The 20,688-nt window shown below is 37.9% G+C and overlaps 1 protein-coding gene across 1 annotated transcript in view; it reads right to left on the reverse strand.

The window, feature by feature from the left end:
- Window positions 1-481: 481 nt before the first annotated feature.
- Window positions 482-20,688, reverse strand: part of LOC126354106 (inositol hexakisphosphate kinase 2-like) — a 42,746-nt gene continuing 22,539 nt past the window's right edge. The window contains exons 7-8 of the mRNA XM_050003498.1: window positions 12,322-12,583; window positions 482-5,221 (exon numbers count right to left, since the gene is read on the reverse strand). Coding sequence (XP_049859455.1) covers window positions 5,033-5,221; window positions 12,322-12,583 — 451 coding nt within the window. The 3' untranslated portion in view covers window positions 482-5,032. The remainder of the gene's footprint in view (window positions 5,222-12,321; window positions 12,584-20,688) is intronic.

Raw genomic sequence — 20,688 nt, forward strand, 5'->3', positions numbered from 1 at the left:
GCCACGTGCCAGCCCACTTGAATGGTCACAGCGAGCGACACGGCTCCCTGCAGCAGGGAGCGCTCCGCGGCTCACAATGGAGTAGATGAGCTGGAATAGCCTGATAAAGATGAATGTGCACGATAACAGTTTTCATTAAAACAGGCAATCATGTCACTATATTCTTCTGTCTTAAAGCTAGTGGTTCAAAACCCTGGGTGTGAAAGATATGCTTTTTATAAACTGCCTTCTTGGTCTGACTGAATTTAAGCTTTTACAGACTGAATTCAATAGCCATATACGGTAGTATATAAGCTCTTTAAGTTGTTATGTTATTACACATACTCTTCCTTCCACCAATACATTTGCTAATGCTTCAAATGTCAACCTGTCTGCCCTTCTCTTCATGTGTGAGCCTTTACTAACACCACTCCAACAAATAGTTAAAAAAGGTTAAGAGGTACTTTTGTTTTCATTTATTAACTTTTGTAAGGCAATCAGAAACCTTTGAAAAATATTGTATTGCTTTTAATTCATTCCACTGGACAGACACAATACTGTAATACACAAATTAAATTATATGTACAATAATTTACCTTAAAGTAGGCAGGTACAAGCACACAGGCCTTCCAAATGCAGTCAATCCTCTTTGCATTACACAACATGAACAAAGTGATGAAATGCAAAGAATTGCAATTGGGCGGCAATATATGTTACCACAAATACAGTTTGGGCACTGATAAAAAGAAGAAGAAGAAGAAGAAGAAGAAGAACAAGAAGAAAAAGAAACAGCCACTGCTCCAGATTTGAGTCTTTCAAAAAGAAACTTTATGTAGGCTTATTATATTATACCATAACATCCGTCACTTAGCTCAAAACTGTAACACACATTTTTGGGCTCACAATTTTTTATATAATGCTTTATTTTAGAATAATGTCCATCATGTTGGACAGTGGCCAACAATAGTGGTCATATTCTTTCATGTTTCAACTTGAGAATGTAATGACTTAATTATCTAAATTCTAGAATTATAGATTTGACAAGCAGTGCATGAGAAGCATGTATAATGTGTACACATGTAATAATAAATGATTGAAATCATATATTAAAAGTTTGAAAAATCATATCTGGACAAAGAGAAATAAAGATCTTCGTAACAATGTTCATGTTTCTGGGATATCAACATGAATTGTTATCTGTTTCTTGGAGGAAAAAAACTATCACATCGAATTTGTTTGTATCTGCAACTAACACTTTTGTATTATTTGTTATTGAAAATATCTTACTCAACTATTACAGTTAATTTACTCTAACAATCAGCAAATTTAATAATAAAAAAAGTGCAAATTACTGCCCAAGGTAAAAATCCTGACAATGACCATTACAAATGTGCTCAGTTGTTTATCACTGATTTGATGTAGCAGTAAAATATCACAGCACTAGATATATTTCCTCAAATTCCTCTGGTTCACAAGACTGGATAACATGCAGTTTTTTTTTCTCAAAAACATATTAAATGTTTTAAATGAGAGAAAACAAACCAATATGGGACACTAAACTAATTAAATATCACTAATCAAGTTTTTTCATAGAATACTCACACAGACAAATTTAATATCCTGTTTCTAAAAATATATTAAGGATTCATGTTCTGATAAAAGCAGCCTCTATACTATGTTGCAGAGGAAGAAAACTATTAGTGACTTCTGTTTCATAGGTGGGAAATGGGAACAAGCTGTTGCTTTTTCTTTTATCCTGTTTTTTTACAACAAATGGTGCCCATAAACAGGTTATAGTCAGTAAACATTTTTCTCACAGCATGATCAATGCATTATCACTGGTTAATGCCCATTACATCATATATACAGCATTATAATAGTACAATAATGAAAAAGATCTGTATACTACCACTAGTCAGTACTTCTGTGAGAAACTTAAAGTCTCTTAAAGCCATTGCTAATGCAGCATAATTTATCTTACTCACTGAGAGTTACTGTAGGAACAATGGGGAAGCGGTATAAAACAAATATTTGTAGATGACAGATAGTTACAAAATGCAGTACATGTATCACAAAGACATTATTTAATATTATTATTCCAGCGATGAGCACACAAACAGTTTTACAATCAAATGTGGTCCCAATATGGGAATTAAGTATATGAAACAAGTATGAGGATCATTACAATTTTAAGCACCACAAGATACTTAGTAAATACAGTACACAAAAATGTGTCGAGATTTAAAAAAAATAATAATTCACAACAAGGCTCCTTCTGAAAACATAGCGGTTCCAGATCCAGCTGGTTAACTATTTGTATATACATAATCTAGTAACCAATCTATACAACCTCTTTAGAATTTCAAAATCATAACTACAAACAATAAATGCAAATTCATGAAGGAAGTGTTCTCAGATCACAAAAGAAATGTTCAAAAAACTAAGTGGTATTAAGACACATTACACATGTAGTATACTTCCAGCACACATAACTAGGAACAATTCCTGAACTTAAGTAAATTTTAGCACATACATCTTTTTGTAATACAAGCCAAATAAAAGTTCAGCAGAAATTTCCAGTGCTACAGTCTAGTTTATCTTATTTGTGTATAACATTCAATAACACCCAAATGTCAATTGTTGATGTAGTATTAAAGAGACTAATTCAAGCACAATAACAATGATTTGTACATTAGATGTGACAATAGGGCAAGAAACTGCAAGACAGGAACTTAAAATTGACTGGCTGACAGTAACAAAAGCAGACTGGACATTTCTGATGTCACAAAGGGGGAAAAGTAAAGGAAGGTGAAATAGTAAACATTAAATTACTTAGTACATATAGCCAGAAATTATTAATTTGTTTGTTTTAAATTATAATCACATCTTTTGAGAAATGAAGCACATTTTGTTTTTGATACATAAAATATCCCTAATCATAAATAAACATCAATAATTCACATCTGAGAGACAACACCTTGACTTTTTTAAGTGGTTGCTCTTTAACTGATAGTATTATGTACAGCTTCTAATCAGCTAAATCTACTCTTTATACACTCTCGTGTTCTAAGCACAAAAACAGCACACTAAAAGGAATGTCTACCTTCATCTAACAGGACACAGCAGAGAGAAATATCCATAGAAAATTTCTGAAGTATGAATTTACGGGAGCAGTCTGTGGTCATAACAGTTATGAAGCTCTTAGGCATGCCCTTTGCAGAGTCTTGTCTGATGTCAACCCAATGCTAATGCTAATAAACTATGTATATGACACAATGGCATACCTCGTAAGGGAATAACTATGCTATATTTAATGTTTTGTATTTTGTAAACAAGTACAGGACGAAAACTGAATCTATACTGTATATTTTTAAATCATTACTACCAAAAGACATGAACCACAAATACTGTACTGATGTCAATGGTAATTTCTCCCTATTGCCCTGATACATGAACAAAAGAAACTTTTTTCATACTACGGAAAAGTAGGCTACACAGTTTTGCCAAGGACTATATTCTGTAGGACATGTAATAACATGCCCAGTGATATTTCCACTAACGTTTTGGATGTGCTGTTTTGAGCCCATTTTATGTGATGTCTTTCTTATCTGAATAAATGTTTACTATTTGAAGCAATTTACTTGCACAATGTAATAAAATTTTCTTTCTTTTGTCATGTTAAGTACCTCAGTATAAAGCATAAAATGTATTTAACCTGTTACTAATAGACTATAAGAAACTTAAACAAAATAACATTCCTACCATGATGAGAAATGAACATGATCATTTATATGTGAAAATGTCAAAACCTCAAAATTAATATTCGTATAGCATTTGTACAAAATACAGGAAGTCCTTATACCTACTCAATTAGTGTAATGGAAGACACAGACGCTCTCATTTCTCTTCAGATTTCTCAGTTCTTCTTATCAGAGAAGGAAGAGTACTTTTCATAGCACACAAAACACACAGAAATTGTTTCATCACGAAAGCACTCTGTGTCGAGCTAAAATTAAGGAGGGGAGGGAAGGGGAGGGGGGAGGAGAAGAAGAAGAAACAGCTATTCTTCAAAGTCACATGTAGTCCAGTTAAAGAAACAGTTTCAGATGAAATTTAAAATTTCTTGGCAGTATCTCTCATGCTGCTCCATTTCATACTTGACAAGATCACTTGTTCTAATGATAAACACTGAAGAGAAGTCACTGCAAGCACTTTCAATCCTGCAACCACTTGATTGCTAAAATGCTGCCAAACTTCCTTCACTACAATCTTAGTACTGAACACAATGTTCATTCTGGATGTGTTCACTGAAATTGTCAAACACTTTAAACTTCACCAATGTGCCCATTCTATAAAAGGAATGTTTTTTTATGATAAGTTCAGACAACAGCGGAAACAACATATAATTGCACGAGGTAAAGTAAAAATTTAAAACGAGATTCAAATGAACAGAAAGTGACACTACTGTAAATCAGATAAACAACACAATAACGTTTTACGTGAAGTTAAAAAGCAATCCTAAGTTGATTTCACTAACACTGGACATTAAAAGTCATTCACCACACAATGCAAGAAAAATTACAAACACAACCTACATTTTATTGCATTAATTTTTATATGACAGTACTTAAAGTGCAGTCTTCACAACGGCTAAGAATGCCTTTGTGTAATTCATCAGTTTGATGCAAAAACTTCTGGGCTCTTTCAAAATCTTATTGAAAGTGCTCAGTTAATGAAACTGTGACATAGAAAGGAACTGAAACTTAACAGAGAAAACAAGAGTCAATATTTTGAAATAGAAGCACACGGAATTTTGCTCTGAACAAACAAAAATGATTCAAGTAATTTTGTTTGATCTGGATATTAGTGCCAATCAAGCTCATTTCAAAGAGCAGAAATATGATCAATCACAATGAAACTTTGATGCACTTTTCATGTTACTCAGAAGTATATGCAAAAACAAATTCAGGGAGGGAAGCAGACTACCCAATTTTTTATTGTTATACAATGTATATCCAGATCTGTGTGAACTTAATTCTTTTACATCAATAGTTTAGCCTTCAGCTAAGATTTCCAACAAGAGACGGCGCAGGCTATCCAAGCCAGTCAAGAAACCACAATCTGGTCCCTGATGAACTGTTGAGCCTTGTCTTCGACCAAAAGTTGTGTGTGCAAAGTCAATTACACGGACATCGACTTTTGAGTTCTGTTGCATGTGTGCACCACTCTCATCAGGAAACACCTGTAAGAAGAAATACAAATATTTATTAATGAAATACTGACCGTTACACTGATGGATACATAAAACAAATCTCTTTCTTTATTCTGTGAATTCTATGAAAAAGGGAAGGTAATTATTTTTACTTTTGTGAGATTATTAATATTATTACACTACTGGCCATTAAAATTGCTACACCAAGAAGAAATGCAGATGATAAATGGGTATTCATTGGGCAAATATATTATACTGGAACTGACATGTGACTACATTTTCACGCAATTTCGGTGCATAGATCCTGAGAAATCAGTACCCAGAACAAACACCTCTGGCCATGATAACGGCCTTGGCACTCCTGGGCATTGAATCAAACAGAGCTTGGATGGCGTGTACAGGTACAGCTGCCCATACAGCTTCAACATGATAACACAGTTCATCAAGAGTAGTGACTGGTGTATTGTGACAAGCCAGTTGCTCGGCCACCATTGACCAGATATTTTCAACTGGTGAGAGATCTGGAAAATGTGCTAGCCAGGGCAGCAGTCGAACATTTTCTATATTCAGAAAGGTCCGTACAGGACCTGCAACAAGTGGTCGTGCATCATTCTGCCGAAATGTAGGGTTTTGCAGGGATCGAATGAAGGGTAGAGCCACGAGTCGTAACACATCTGAAATGTAACGTCCACTGTTCAAAGTGCCGTCAATGTGAACAAGAGGCGACCGAGACGTGTAACCAATGGCACCCCATACCATCACGCCGGGTGATATGCCAGTATGGTGATGACGAACACGCTTCCAATGTGTGTTCACTGCAATGTCGCCAAACACGGATGCGACCATCATGATGCTGTAAATAGAAACTGGAGTCATCCGAAAAAATGACGTTTTGCCATTTGTGCACCCAGGTTCGTCGTTGAGTACACCATCGCAGGCGCTCCTGTCTGTGATACAGCGTCGAGGGTAACCGCAGCCATGGTCTCTGAGCTGATAGTCCATGCTGCTACAAACGTTGTCGAACTGTTCATGCAGATCGTTGTTGTCTTGCATACGTCCCCATCTGTTGACTCAGGGATGGAGATGTGGCTGCACGATCAGCCATGAGGATAAGATGCCTGTCATCTCGACTGCTAGTGATACAAGGCCATTGGGATCCAGGACGGTGTTGCGTATACCTTCCTGAACCCACCGATTCCATATTCTGCTAACAGTCATTGGATCTCGACCAATGCGAGCAGCAATGTCGCGATACGATAAACCGCAATTGCGATAGGCTACACTCCGATCTTTATCAAAGTCGGAAACATGGTGGTACGCATTTCTCCTCCTTACATGAGGCATCGCAACAACATTTCACTAGGCAACGCCGCTCAACTGCTGTTTGTGTATGAAAAATCGGTTGGAAATTTTCCTCACGTCAGCATGTTGTAGGTGTCGCCACTGGTGCCAACCTTGTGTGAATGCTCTGAAAAGCTAATCATTTGCATATCACAGCATCTTCTTCCTGTCAGTTAAATTTCACATCTATAGCACTTCATCTTCATGGTGTAGCAGTTTTAATGGCCAGTAGTGTAATAACATTTTACAAGGAATCTTATTTACCTACAATCAATCTAAGTTTGTAGTTATGCTATAATGTCCCTTTTTCATATTCTGCTCATTATAACATAAAACGACTGGCCATTGTCCAGATGATTAGACCTTAGTTCCAATTGTGTACTTGATGAATAACAATATATAGGTGGCAGTTCAACTTACAAGGAAAAGGAAATTACATGTTAAGATTATTTCTCGTCTTTTTGCGAAGGCATACCACCTATGAATTACAAGTTATTTTCAATTTATTTCCAAAGGTTTCATGCATTTTTTCTTAATAATACCTATATGTTTAATGTCTTGTTTTATGTCTGTTAAAGACTTTTATTCACAGCAACACAGCCCTTTAGGGTCATAGTGAAGAAACTGAATTTAGGCCTTACATCACTATGCCTGTGCCTGACAAAATATTATAAAAAATTATGCTACCACACATTTCTGGAATTATAAAGCCTTAAAGGGGGGGGGGGGGGGGGAGTTATTGATGATTAACTAGACGTCGCATCCATGACTGACATGATCAAAGGGGGGGGGGGGGGGGAGTTACTGATGATTAACTAGACGTCGCATCCATGACTGACATGATCAAGAGGTACTGTATATAATGTCAAGAGTGAAAACAATCAGTTATTGACAAAATAATTTAATTGGATGGATAAAAAATCCACTCATCAAGCGGTGGCAGAACACACACATGAAAGACTGTTGTAATTTTCAAGCTTTCAGAGCCAGTGGCTCCTTTTTCAGGCAGAAGGGTTGAAGGGGAAGGCAAAAAAAAGACTGAAAAGGTCTAAGAAAAGGGGTAGACTTCAGGAAAGTCACCCATAACCGCAGGTTAGGGGAGACTTACCATATGGGATGAGAAGGAAAGACAGTTTGTTGGGAACTGCATCGGCCGAGATTTGAAAACCGGAGAGCTTGAAGGTGGAAGACAGGGTAATATGCAAGACAGAGAATACTACTAAAACATCTCATACAAGTTAATAAGAGTGAAAAGTTAAGAGCATTATATGTAACAGAGGTGGGGGGGGGGGGGCATGAAAAGTAGATGGGAGGTACAATGAAAGATGTAGAAAACTAAAATAGAGTGAAGCAAAGAGTAGGTCTAGTGAAGAAAACATGCGCCATCTGAATTCTTTCCTGAGACACGTTTTTCAGAACTCTGCAGGTGGGAACTAGCACTAACAACATGACCTTGGTTCTCGTCACCCACCTGGCCTTAATTTATGTTAATTCATTCCGTCTCCATCTTTTCTTCATTGTAACTATTCTTTGCTTCACTCCATTTTAGTTTTCTACATCTTTCATTGTCTTTCCCGTCTATTTTTCATGGCCCCCCTCCCACCTCTTTTACGTACAATGCAGTTAGCTTTCATTGTTATTAACTTGTGCACAATGTTTTAGTAGTAACCTCTGTCTTGAATATTACCCTGTCTTCCACATTTAAGTTCTCAGGTTTTCAAATCTCATCTGATGCAGTCACCAGCAATCAGTCTTTCCTTATCATCCTGTACAGTAAGTCTCCCCTGATCCGTGGTTCTGGGTGACTTTCCCGAAATCTACCCCTTTTTCCTAGACCTCTCCAGGTGTTTTCCTTCACCCTTCTTCCTTCCCCTTCAACCCTTCTGCCTGAAGAAGGAGCCATTGGCTCCAAAAGCTTGCAAATTATAACAGTCTTATGTGTGTGTTCTGCCGCTGTTTGGTGAGAAGCTTTTTTTTATCTATCCAATTAAATTATAATGTCAAGAGTGTGCATGCTAACTCTGCAATACTCATATCATGTAGAAATAAGTGTGACAAAGTGCAGCTGAGATAGGATGAAACCAGGATGGATTTTGATCAAGAATAGAAAGATCACAAGCAAATTCACAAAGAAAAAGAAGAGTTCTATTCTCAATTCATTATATACATGAACTGGGATTTATCATATAAATGACAAAAGGAGAAGCAGTTCTGTGAGTAATATTTCAATTTTGAATCAAAAGTCAATATTCTGCATTTCATAGAAATTGTTTCTATTGCAAGAGGGGTTTCTGATATCCAGTTATATCATTTTATTTTTAAAATTTAAAATGATATTGAATGAGCAGAAAAAGATGGTGCATAAAAAATCTGAAGGAACACACTGTGTTGATTTCCAGTTCTTGACAGCCTTTGCCCAGGGGTGTCAAACTCTGCTTAGTGAATTCTGTGTTGTTGCTTTTGACATCGAGAACACACACTTAAAACACACAATTTCAGATCTGTTAGTATTCTGAGCCAGGTAAAAGGATGGCAGTGTTCCATAAAACTTGCCTTATATGTTAAAATATTTTTATTTTATTTTTATTTTTTTTAATTTTACTAACCATACTTATCAGTCTCCACATCAGATATGAGACCTCAAAGAGATCGTTTCACAATCCTGGTTATCATATTCTTCCCAATTAAGTTTTGAGTCAATATGATGTTCTGTATGTCAGACAAGTTTAATTTCTATATCTTCAAAGGAATCTAATAGAAGCTGTCTGGTATACAATGGAGTGTCAACTGATTCCAGTATTCATTATCAAGTACTGAGATGTGATGACATTAAGTGAAATTGTACCATAAGCATAACAGATGACAGACTGATACACAATAGGACAGGTTGATGATGACCACAAAGAAATAGGAGCCACTGACAGAGCCCTATGAAATGCCAGTACTAATTTCTACTTAGAATGCCTCTTTCTAGCCGAGAAGTTTCTGTTATTCATATAAGAGGGGGAAAAATCCTAATCTTGATTTACTAATAAAATAAAACTTCAGATACATTAGAGATATTTCAAATGGAATGCAGTCAAATTCTTTGCTTAGATAACATGAAAAAAGTTGTATCATCCTCTTATGCTCAAAATCTGTCACTGTTTAATCAACGATTTCCACAACTGACACGATATTTTTCATCATATCAAAATCCAAACTGACAGTTACATAGAAGATTTTTCAGTGTACTAAATTAATCAAATATATTTAACTGATTTACATATTCTGAGTACTGGCACAACAAGCTGGTAAGTTTTTCAATACATTATTTTTTTAAAATGAAACAGTGACCAAAAAATTAAATGTTCTTTTAATACGGTATATGAACATTCAGAGGCAGACAGGACACAGTTCATTTAGTGTCAGTGAGTGCGATAATATACCACTGAATTATAGCTTCTACTGACAGCTGGGCACGAGCAGAGCTTTTGCAAGTGTGTCCTGGCTTAACGTTGTCTCCAAGTTCTCAAAATGAAATGACAGAATAGTCATTCAGTTTCCTGGACCATGAATAATCTCTGGTTAGAAGAATTATCTTGTTTTATAGCTTCTTGTGCTGCTTTATACTTGTCACAAGCTCATTCTATGTAGCTGTCACAAACCAGCAATGCAAGACTTTTTACTTCTAAAATAAACACTATAAACTCCCTATGCTTTGCCCCCCTCCCCTCCCCCTACACACACACACACAAAACACAACACAAACCGAGAAAGAAGTCACTAGAGCTGTAGAATTCTCATAAGATACAACAGTTGCCAAATGAATGGTGAACTAATTGAATGAAAAGGGGGAGGAGAGAGCCATTTAATACACAAAAAATGGTTCAAATGGCTCTGAGCACTATGGAACGTAACTTCTGAGGTAATCAGTCCCCTAGAACTTAGAACTCCTTAAACCTAACTAGCCTGCCCGAGGCAGGATCCGAAGCTGCGACTATAGTGATTGCGCGGTTCCAGACTGTAGTGCCTAGAACCGCTCAGCCACCCCGGCTGGCATTTAATACACACAAATCATGGACTATTACCTGTCAGAAAATTGTAATCTATTCTAGCTAGTCCTCATGTTAGTTCCAACAACAAGCTTACATGCAGAGGTACAGCCAATATGGAAAATGATCTGTCATTTGAACAGTGTCGCCACTATAGTTTGCGGGCTTCATCATACTAAATTTGTTATCTCAAGAAGCATAAATGTTCTTTAGGAGATAGTTCTTACAATAAACAAAATACTTTGTTCATACATGATTCAGTCACAGTTTACTGGCCATGCATATGAGGTTTCACATGAAACCTGAGCTTCACTACCCCAAAATTCTGTTGTGTATTTTGTTCTAAAAACTGAATTAAGAGGTTTAAAGTCCATTATTCACCACTCATAATTTAAATATTGATTCCTAGGTGAATTAAGTTGTCCTCATGCCAGATATACTCCAAAATCATAAAATTCTGTTCTTTGTCATCATTTTAATACTTTTGTTCACAATTTGAGTGTACATATTGCTAACACCTTGGAAGAGCCCTATGTAAGATGCATGACTACTAACTCCCACAGAGCACACAACATATTTCCACAGCTGGAACTGTACTGAACCGCCATAAGGTGTTCTTTCATGTCTCAGCCTGGGGCACCAAATTCTTTTGTGTGGGAAGTTCCAATTTGATTGGAGGAATATGGATCTTGGTTAGCCATATTTAAAAAACATCTCTTATTATATAATATCATTTTTGGCTATATAAACATGATGAAATGCTGATTACAGAAAATTACTTCTTGTTGAAAAATAGACTGACTGCTTAGTTTCTGAAGATATTTCAAGACCAAAAAGGGTAAGATTCAACCATCAAAGATAGCCACATGCTACTGATGATATTTTGAAAAGTGCACGATGAAGAGTTCAGGATGTAAATAATTATCCACTAGCCGCTATGTTACAATTATATTTATTTCAGAACAGTTCTGAGAATGTGCACAAACATCAGTGATAATTTAATTTACAATATCTGTGTTCATACATAAAAGCACTGCTATTGTTTTAATACAATTATGTAGTACACAATATAATCATAAATGTGTTCTATGCATTGAAACAATTTTTAAATAAAAGTTAATACCTAATGCCACAACCAATAATTTATATATGCTTCAAGCTACACATTGTAATTAGAAACACCAATGAAAACTAGTGTGAAATAAATACAATTTCAACATAGAACCTGTTTATTTTTATCCTTCATTAGAACAAAACTACTGCAGAATCAAATCTTATCAACTTATGGTGTTATTACTGAAATGTCAACAGTAGGGAGAGGAGTGAACACACTATGAAACCTTAACATAAAAAAGTCAACATGGCAGAGATGAAATATTAATATTCTGTACAGATCCTAAATCTGATGATTTATTTTTGTCTTTTCTGTGCCTGGAGTCTCAGTATTGTATCAAACTTCACAGAAAATAATGATAAATGCTTCAATACTTTAAAAAATCTTTTCACTACTAATGTAACAAAACTTACACAGAGAAAATGCAAGAGCCAGGGGATAGAATGAAAAATTGTTTAGTGAGAGCATATTCATGTCATAAACATATTACAGATATAACATTTGAGTGTCCATGTACTAAATGGCCCAGGTTGTATATACAGTGACAGTGGTGATGAGCTTTACAAAAACTTCTCAATAGCTCCATAATATTTCCAGTATCACTGAGAGGGAGATTTGCAACACAATGAAAGAAGACTTACCGTGTCTTCTGAAATTGGCACAAATCCTGATGAAGCTCCACGTGCTGCTGCTGCCCCAAAACTCTGAACTGGCAAAGGTGCTGATGGTTCGCAGGATGATGAACTGGCTTCTGACAGGGAAAGGGGCATATCAGCATCCATGCTGCAACAGTCTGATGATGAGCCTTGTGTAACTTCATCACAACTGCTGGGCAGCTCAAGGTAACTGTCATGTTCTGGTTCTGGTTCCCACTCACATCCCTCATATACAACCAAAAGTGAACTGCAACATAAATTACAGAAAAAAAACATTTCACTACTTCCACTGTGCAAGAATATTTGAGACATCATTATCACCTGATCATTATTTAGTAATATATGAAAACTGTATAGAAGGTTATGAGAGGAAGTCACAAAAGCACATTTAATAACTGAAAAAGTTTATTCCATTTCATAAAAGATACTCAGTCTTAATCTGTAATTACGTTATTTACTTCAGTTAAATCATTTTCATGTCTGAGATGACCCATCAATCTTTGGTGGTGTCAATTTCACTGTCCATTAATCCAGTGATTGTGATTATACCCAAGCTACTGACAGAATTCTGATAAAGTCTTTGGTCCTGGGGATGAACTACTTCCAGGTTACACATTTATTTATTGATTTATGTTCTGTTCCATACATTTAGGTATATGGAACATATCAAATCATACGAAGTTTAAATACAGTCATATTAATGTGACAACTGCTTTGCGCAATAACCACCCACAGACAGCAATAGTGAAGGAAGGTACATAATGCATGTCTGGGGGACATGGAAAACAGTACAGTCACTGTTATAATGCTAAAATGGAACGATTTACTTGACATCCACAAGGGCACGATCATCGGCTTTCGGACCACGGGTGGAAGCATTTCCAAAATGCCTAAGTCTGTAAACCCTTTGCATGCCGCCATGATTAAAGCATACTGTGGATGGAAAAATGGCACTATCCAAAACTGGCACACAGGCATCTGTGGTGCTCCATGGGCCATACATTACAGGGGTGAACGACAGCTGCGGAGATGTGTGCAGACGAATAGACATGCAACTGTTGAGCAACTGACTGCCGAAATGAGCCCCCAGAGCAACCAACACTGTCTCCTCACTAACTGTTCAGTGAAAGTTGCTGTACTTGGGCCACCACAGCAGACACCTGGTTCATGCACCCACGCTGACTGCTGTTCATCAGCATCATAGGCTGGAATTTGCCCACCAATACCACAACTGGAGATCCACTGAGTGGCAACAGGTGACATTTTTGGATGAATCATGTTTAATGCTCCATCGGACAAATGACTTCTGGCATGAAACACCTGAAAGCAAACACCCTCCAACAATCGATGGAAGGGTGTAGGCCACAGGGCATTCCCAAGGTGATCTTGTCATTCTGGAAGGCACAACGAATCAACACGAGTACGCATCCATCCTTGAGGACCATGCCCACCCCTACACACTGTTTGTTTTTCCTAGGCATGATGGCATCCACAGCTCGCAGTGTCCAAAGACTTTACCGTACTCCCCTGACCACCAAACTCCCCAGCTATAAGCTAAATCGAGAATCTGTGGGACCACCTCGACTGAGGTGTTTGCACTATGGATCCCCAACCAAGGAACCTAGTGCTGCTGGCTACAGCAGTGGTGCTGGCCTAGCTCTACATCCCTTCTTGTATCATCCAGAACCTCACTGACAGTCTTCCTTCATGTTTCACAGTGATCTGCATTGCAAAAGGTGGTTATTCAGGCTTCTGAGAGGTAGTCATATTAAAGTGACTGGGCAGTTTGTAACTTGCATCACAGTAAAAGATAAAATGTATGTAAAATATCAATCACAGAACATATACTGAATTAATGAGAAGTTGTGTCCCACTGAGGAAGGGGGAGTGATATATATATATATACAAGAAGCAAAGTTATGCTAAATATTACATTAAATAACAATAAATACAATAACAAACACAAAAAACAAATTTCATATGTCTATGCTAGTGCCCAAAATAACGTAAGAATGGTATTATTTCCAACTTATCCTATATTTAAGACGACGAAAATATGAGAAATATGAAGCAGACATTGTAGGTTCCACTGTTCTCCAATGGTGAAAAACAATTCAGTTTAAAACAGAGCTTCTGACACAAAATTAATTAAAACAAGTTCCAAATGAGTTTTATGTTTAGCAGTGACAAAATAGATAAAAAGTATTATACAGATATTGCAGTTTATTAATTATTTAGTTTAGTGGCAGCCGCTGAGCCGAGAGGATGCACAGCAGAAGCACTTGTGTGATAAACTAAATTAATTTAGTCTTTGTTTCTTGTTCACGTGCTTCTTCAAAGAAGTGAACTGGATGTGTGTATTTTACTGTTAGACTAGAGGTTAGAAAATTAATTATAGATTTGTTTTTTGTGTAAGTCTTGTGAATACCCTTGTGTAGGGTGGCTTCCTAGTGTACATTTTCCATGTAGAGAAATTTATTTCTGTTTAATAGGTTGCGGTCTCAGAGTTCCGTGAGAAATCTGCACACCAACTTTTAGTGTTACTTTATTCTCCTTTGGTATATTTTCAAACTCAGCAGAGCCATTTGAGACCTTATATCTATTTTATACACAGTACGATATGGCTAGGGGCTGTGCTTGTTGCGAGCGGACATGAGGAGAGTTGGCTGTTGTCTGTAAGCAGCTGGAAGCTGCATTAGCTACTGTCGACAAGCTTCTAGCTAATGCTCGAAGTTGCAGTGACGTCAGGGCGCCAGTGATGAGACCTGCAACACCTTTGGTGTCTCTGGAATCCCCTGGTGGCCTGGACATCACTGTGGCTTCTAATACGCAACATCTGACCGGTCCGTCCTCACTCCAGAGAGGGTGGCAGACAGTGGTGGGTTCGCATGTCACTGGGTGGAAGGCAAAAGAGGGAGCAGACCGTGTGGCTGGTTACTAACACCATAGCAACAGGTACAAGGTGCTTCCCAGTGTTGATTATAACTCTCAGCCAGCACGGGATGTCCTTCCAGTTGGGCCAGAGGTTGATTTTCCTGCCCAGTCCGGACAAGTACAGAGGGAGGGTATGCTAGTCATTGGGAGCTCCAATGTTAGGCAGATGATGGAGCCCCTCAGGGACTTAGCAAACAAGGCGAGAAAGAATTACAGTGTGGATTCGGTATGTTTGCTGGGAGATCTCATCCGTGATGTGGAGGAGGCCCTGCCGGCAACTATCGAGCGCACTGGGTGCAAGTACCTGCATGTAGTGGCACATGTCGGCAAGAATGATGCCTGCTGCTAGGGTTCTGAGGCCATGGTTGGCTCCTTTTGGCGGCTGGCTGATTTTGTGAAGGCAACTAGCAACGCATGTGGGGTGCAGGCTAAGCTGTCTATTTGTAGCATCGTACCCAGGGTTAATCATGGTCCTCTGGTTTGGAGCAGAGTGGAAAGTCTAAACCAGAGGTTCAGACAGCTCTGCGACGGTATCAGATGCGAATTTCTCGGCCTCCCCTATTGGGTGCAGAATTGTAGGGTTCCCCTTAATGTGCCAGGTATGCACTACACACAGGAAGTGGCTAAAGGTGCCAGGATTAGTATCGCTTATTGACGGTTATAATGCACAGATAGTATTGGGAACAGAAATCTGGTTGAAGCCAGATGTCAATGAAAACAAAATCCTAAGTGCAGACTGGAATATTTATTGTAAGGATAGGTTAGTTGTCAGTGGTGGTGGTGTGTTTATGGCAGTACAAAATTCGATAAAATTTAGTGAGGTTATCACGGATTCTGTATGTGAATTAATCTGGGTGAAATTGAGTATCAAAGAATGGTAAAAATGGTGATCAGTGGCTTTTATTAGACCACCTGGGTCAGGACCTGTAGTTGTAGAGCATTTCAGACAGAGCTTGCAGAATATCATTAGTAATTTTCCTGATCATTCCATTATAATAGGGGGTTACTTCAACTTGCCAGGTATAGACTGGGAGCGTTATGCCATCAAATCTGGTGCCAGAGACAGTGAATTGTGTGGCGTTGTTCTGGATGTTTTGTCTGATAATTACCTTGAGCAGATAGAGAATAAACTTGTGAGGGTAACGTTTTAGACCTCCTGGCAACAAAGAGACCTGAACCTATCGAATCGGTTAACACAGAGGAAGGTATCAGTGATCATAAGGCTGTGACAGCACCTATGATGACAGATCCTACAAGGAATGTTAAGGAAGGTAGGAAGTTATATTTGATCAGCAAGCATGACAGGATACAAATTTCAGAATATCTCGGCAGTCAGCATCAAATATTCTGTGATGAGGACGAAGATGTGGAGAACAAATGGAAAAAATTCAAACGCATTGTTCAATATGCCCTAGACAAGTATGTTTCGAGTAAGGTTTTAAGGGATGGGAAAGACCCACCATGGTTTAATAGCCATGTCAGAAAAGCGCTACATAAACAAAGAGCACTTCATCTCAAATTTAAGAGAAGTAAAAACCTAGCTGACAAAGAAAAGTTGAACGAAGCGAAACTGAGTGTAAGGAGAGCAATGAGAGAAGCGTTCAATGATTTCGAAAGTACGACGTTATCAACTGACCTGAGTAAAAACCCTAAGAGATTTGGCCGTACATAAAATCAGTAAGTGGGTCAAAACCATCTATTCATGCTCTCAGTGATCACACCAGCACAAGAATGGAAGATAACAGAGAGAAAGCTGAAATACTGAATTCGGTCTTCCGAAGTTGTTTCACCGCGGAAGATCATAACACTATTCCTCCTTTCAATCGTCATGTGCACGTCGAAATGGCAGATACTGAGATAACCAATTGCAGAATTGAAAAGCAGCTACAATTGCTTAGTAGTGGAAAGGCTTCAGAACCATATGAGATACCTATAAGATTCTAAGATTATGCGAAAGATCTTGCTCCCCTTCCAGCAGTAATTTGTCATAGATCACTTGAGCAACGAAAGGTACCTAACGAGTGGAGAAAAGCGCAGGTCATTCCCATTTTTAAGAAAGGCCTTAGGACAGATCCACACAATTATAGACCTATATCATTGGCATCAATCTGTTGTAGAATTATGGAACATGTTTTACGCTCAAGAATTATGACGATCTTGGGAAATGAACGGCTCCTTTACAAAAATCAACATGGATTCCACAAACAGAGATCCTGCAAAACTCAGATCGCTCTGTTCCTCTAGGAGATCCACAGTGCAGTGGACAACGGTGCTCAGGCTGATGCCGTGTTCCTTGGTTTCAGTAAGGCATTTGACACCATCCCGCATTGCCATTTAATGAAGAAAAGAAAAAATACGAGCTTACGGAATATCGGAGCAGACCTGTAATTGGATTCAAAACTTTCTTGCACATAGAACTCAACATGTCGCTCTTAACAGAACTAAAATGACAGATGTAAAGGTAATATCTGGAGTACCACAGGAAAGTGTGACAGGACTGCTCTTTATGGCTATTCGCAGTTGTTTATACCAAAGTAGTAATGCAAGAAGATAGTAAGAATTTGCAGTATGACCTGCAGAGAATTGATGAATGGTGCAGACTCTGGCAGTTGACACTGAACGTAAATAAATGTAACATTGTGCATACATAGGAAAAGAAATCCACTACTGTACAGCTACACTATTGATGATAAACAACTGGAGACAGCGTCTGTTGTAAAATATCTAGGCATAACTATCCAGAGCAGCCTTAAGATGAATAACCATATAAAACAGATAGTGGGAAAGCAAACACCAGATTTAGATTAATTGGAAGAATCTCAAGGAAATGTAACTCATCCACGAAAGAAGTGGCTTATAAGGCACTTGTTCACCTGATTCTTGAGTACTGTTCATCTATTTGGGATCCCTATCAGATAGGGCTGATAGAGGAGATAGAGAAGATCCAATAAAGAGTGGCGCGTTTCGTCACGGGATCGTTTATCTGGCAAGAGCATTATGGAGATGCTGAACAAAGCCCACTGACAGACATTACAAGAGAGACGTTGTATATAACGGAGAGATTTACTACTGAAATTCCTGGACAGAACTTTTCAGGAGTCAAAGAACATATTACTCCCCCTCCCCCCCCCCCCCCCCCCCCCCCACATACATTTCACGTATTGACCACGAGGAGAAAATTCGAGACATTAGAGCCAATACAGAGGTTTACTGACAATCATTCTTCCCACACACTATTCGCGAGTGGAACAGGGTTGGAGAGATCAGATAGTGGTACCCTCCGCCGCACACCATTAGGTGGCTTGCAGAGTATGAGGTAGATGTAGAAGTGGTGCATTACAGTCACATTTAATATAATGTAATTGGATAGATAAAAAAATCTACTCACTAAATGACAGCAGGAGGAAACACACATAAAAGAAGGTTTACTTATGCAAGCTTTTGGAGGCAGTTCTACTTCCGGCAGAAGAGTTGAAGGAGAGGAAGAGTGTTTAACGAAAAGAACAAAAGGAAAAGGGGTAGATTTTGGAAAAGTCACCCTGAACTGTGAGTCAGGGGAGACTTACCAGATGGGATAAGAATGATAGACTTTCCTTTCCTTTCCTTTCCTTCTCATTCTGACCCTCAGTTCTAGTGACTTTTCCAAAATCTACCCTTTTCCTAAACCTCTCCTGTCCTTTTCCTTCAACCCTCTTCCTTCCCCTTAAACCTTTGTGTCAGAAGAAGGAGCCACTGGCTCCAAAAGCTTGCATAAATACAACCTTCTTTTATGCATGTGCTCTCCTGCTATCACTTGGTGATTTGATTTTTTCATCTATCCAGTTACATTATATTTTCAAAAATTGATTTTTTCTGTCATGTTTAAATTAGATATCCTGACAAAGTCAATCAAAATTAGTTCCAGAACAATTATATTTAGTAGTGATATTAATTTTGTCTTAGAAATTCATCAATTGTTGAAATGATTTCTCTATTAGGTACTCTTTGAGAACTTATTTGAATCTGGGCAATTGTTTATGAAGAAATACAATCCACACTGCGAGTGCATTAAATAGCTTAATGTTGGACTATTAAATTCCTTTTTGAGCAGACTAAGACTTTTTAATTCAATGTGTTGACTATTTTTGTTCTTGTGTTGTAGCAATGATATCTGCTGTTGTCTTTGTACACAGAAAAGTTGTTACAGATAGAATAAGGAGGAATTATGAAAAGGATAAACTGCTACTCAACATATAGAGAAATTGTTGAGTCGCAGACAGGCACAACAAATGACTACGGCCTTCTTCTAAAGCAGACAATAAACACACATTCATGCAAGCTTAAGTTACACACATGTGATGACTGTCTCTGGCCACTGATGACAAAGACAGTGGTTATGTGTGAGCAAGTCGTGCTTGTACTTTAGAAGAAGCCCTTTTTGCCAAAAGATCACATGTTTAGCAGTATTTCTGTTGTGCCTGTCTGTGACTCAACATTACCTACTGTCATTATTCCAGCCTGGATTTTCCATTATTGTACTATAGACAAAAAAGGAAGAGTGAGTGAGAGAGAGAGAGAGAGAGAGAGAGAGAGAGAGAGAGAGAGAGAGAGAGAGAGAGAGGAGGAGAACAAGAAGAAGAAGAAGAAGGAAGGAAGAAAGAAAGAAAGAAAGAAAGAAAGAAAGGATCACCATCCTTCAAAAAAGATACTTGAAGGAGTGCATACGATGGGCGTCACTCAATATAATGGCTGTTTTTTGTGCCATGAACTTTTTTTTTTGTTTGTTCCCCCAGACTAAAATTGCACACACATTACTGAATAAAGCAGCTGAAGGAGGAAGTCTTAATGGTATAATAACCAGCAGTGCAAATGTTGCGAGCTAAGCCTTTTACAAATATGAATAATGTGGGTTGACCAATTACTATTAGTGTCTATACAAGCACCCAGGAATTTTGTATCCTCAACTTTCTGTACTGATTGATCTCTACATTTTATTTTAATTTCTTTAGTGTCTTTTGTGGTGTATGGAATCTCACATAATGAGTTCTATCTGCACAGAGTGAGAGACCACTTGTAGAAAACCAGTTTAAGGTTACAATGAAAACTCTGTTTGCAGTTTGTTCAAAATTGTTATCTGACAACTCATGAATCAGAACTGTAGAAAAATCTCCAAAATGATAAATTTACTTTTAGTATGGCTCAAAGTGGGAGGTCATTAATGAAAATAAGAAATAGCAGTGGACCTAAAGCAGAGCCTTGTAACACACCACAACTTAAGGTGTCCCACTAAGATGAACCATGTTTTCCAGATGAACTGATCAGCTTTACTATCTGCTTTTGATCCTTTGGATATGACGGAAGCCATGAACTGACGGCAATATTTAAATTATAATACTCTGCCATTTCAAAAGCATGTGATGCTTTACACCAGGGGAGGAC

Source organism: Schistocerca gregaria, chromosome 3 (assembly GCF_023897955.1).
Source record: "Schistocerca gregaria isolate iqSchGreg1 chromosome 3, iqSchGreg1.2, whole genome shotgun sequence".
NCBI classification, from domain to species: Eukaryota; Metazoa; Arthropoda; class Insecta; order Orthoptera; family Acrididae; genus Schistocerca; species Schistocerca gregaria.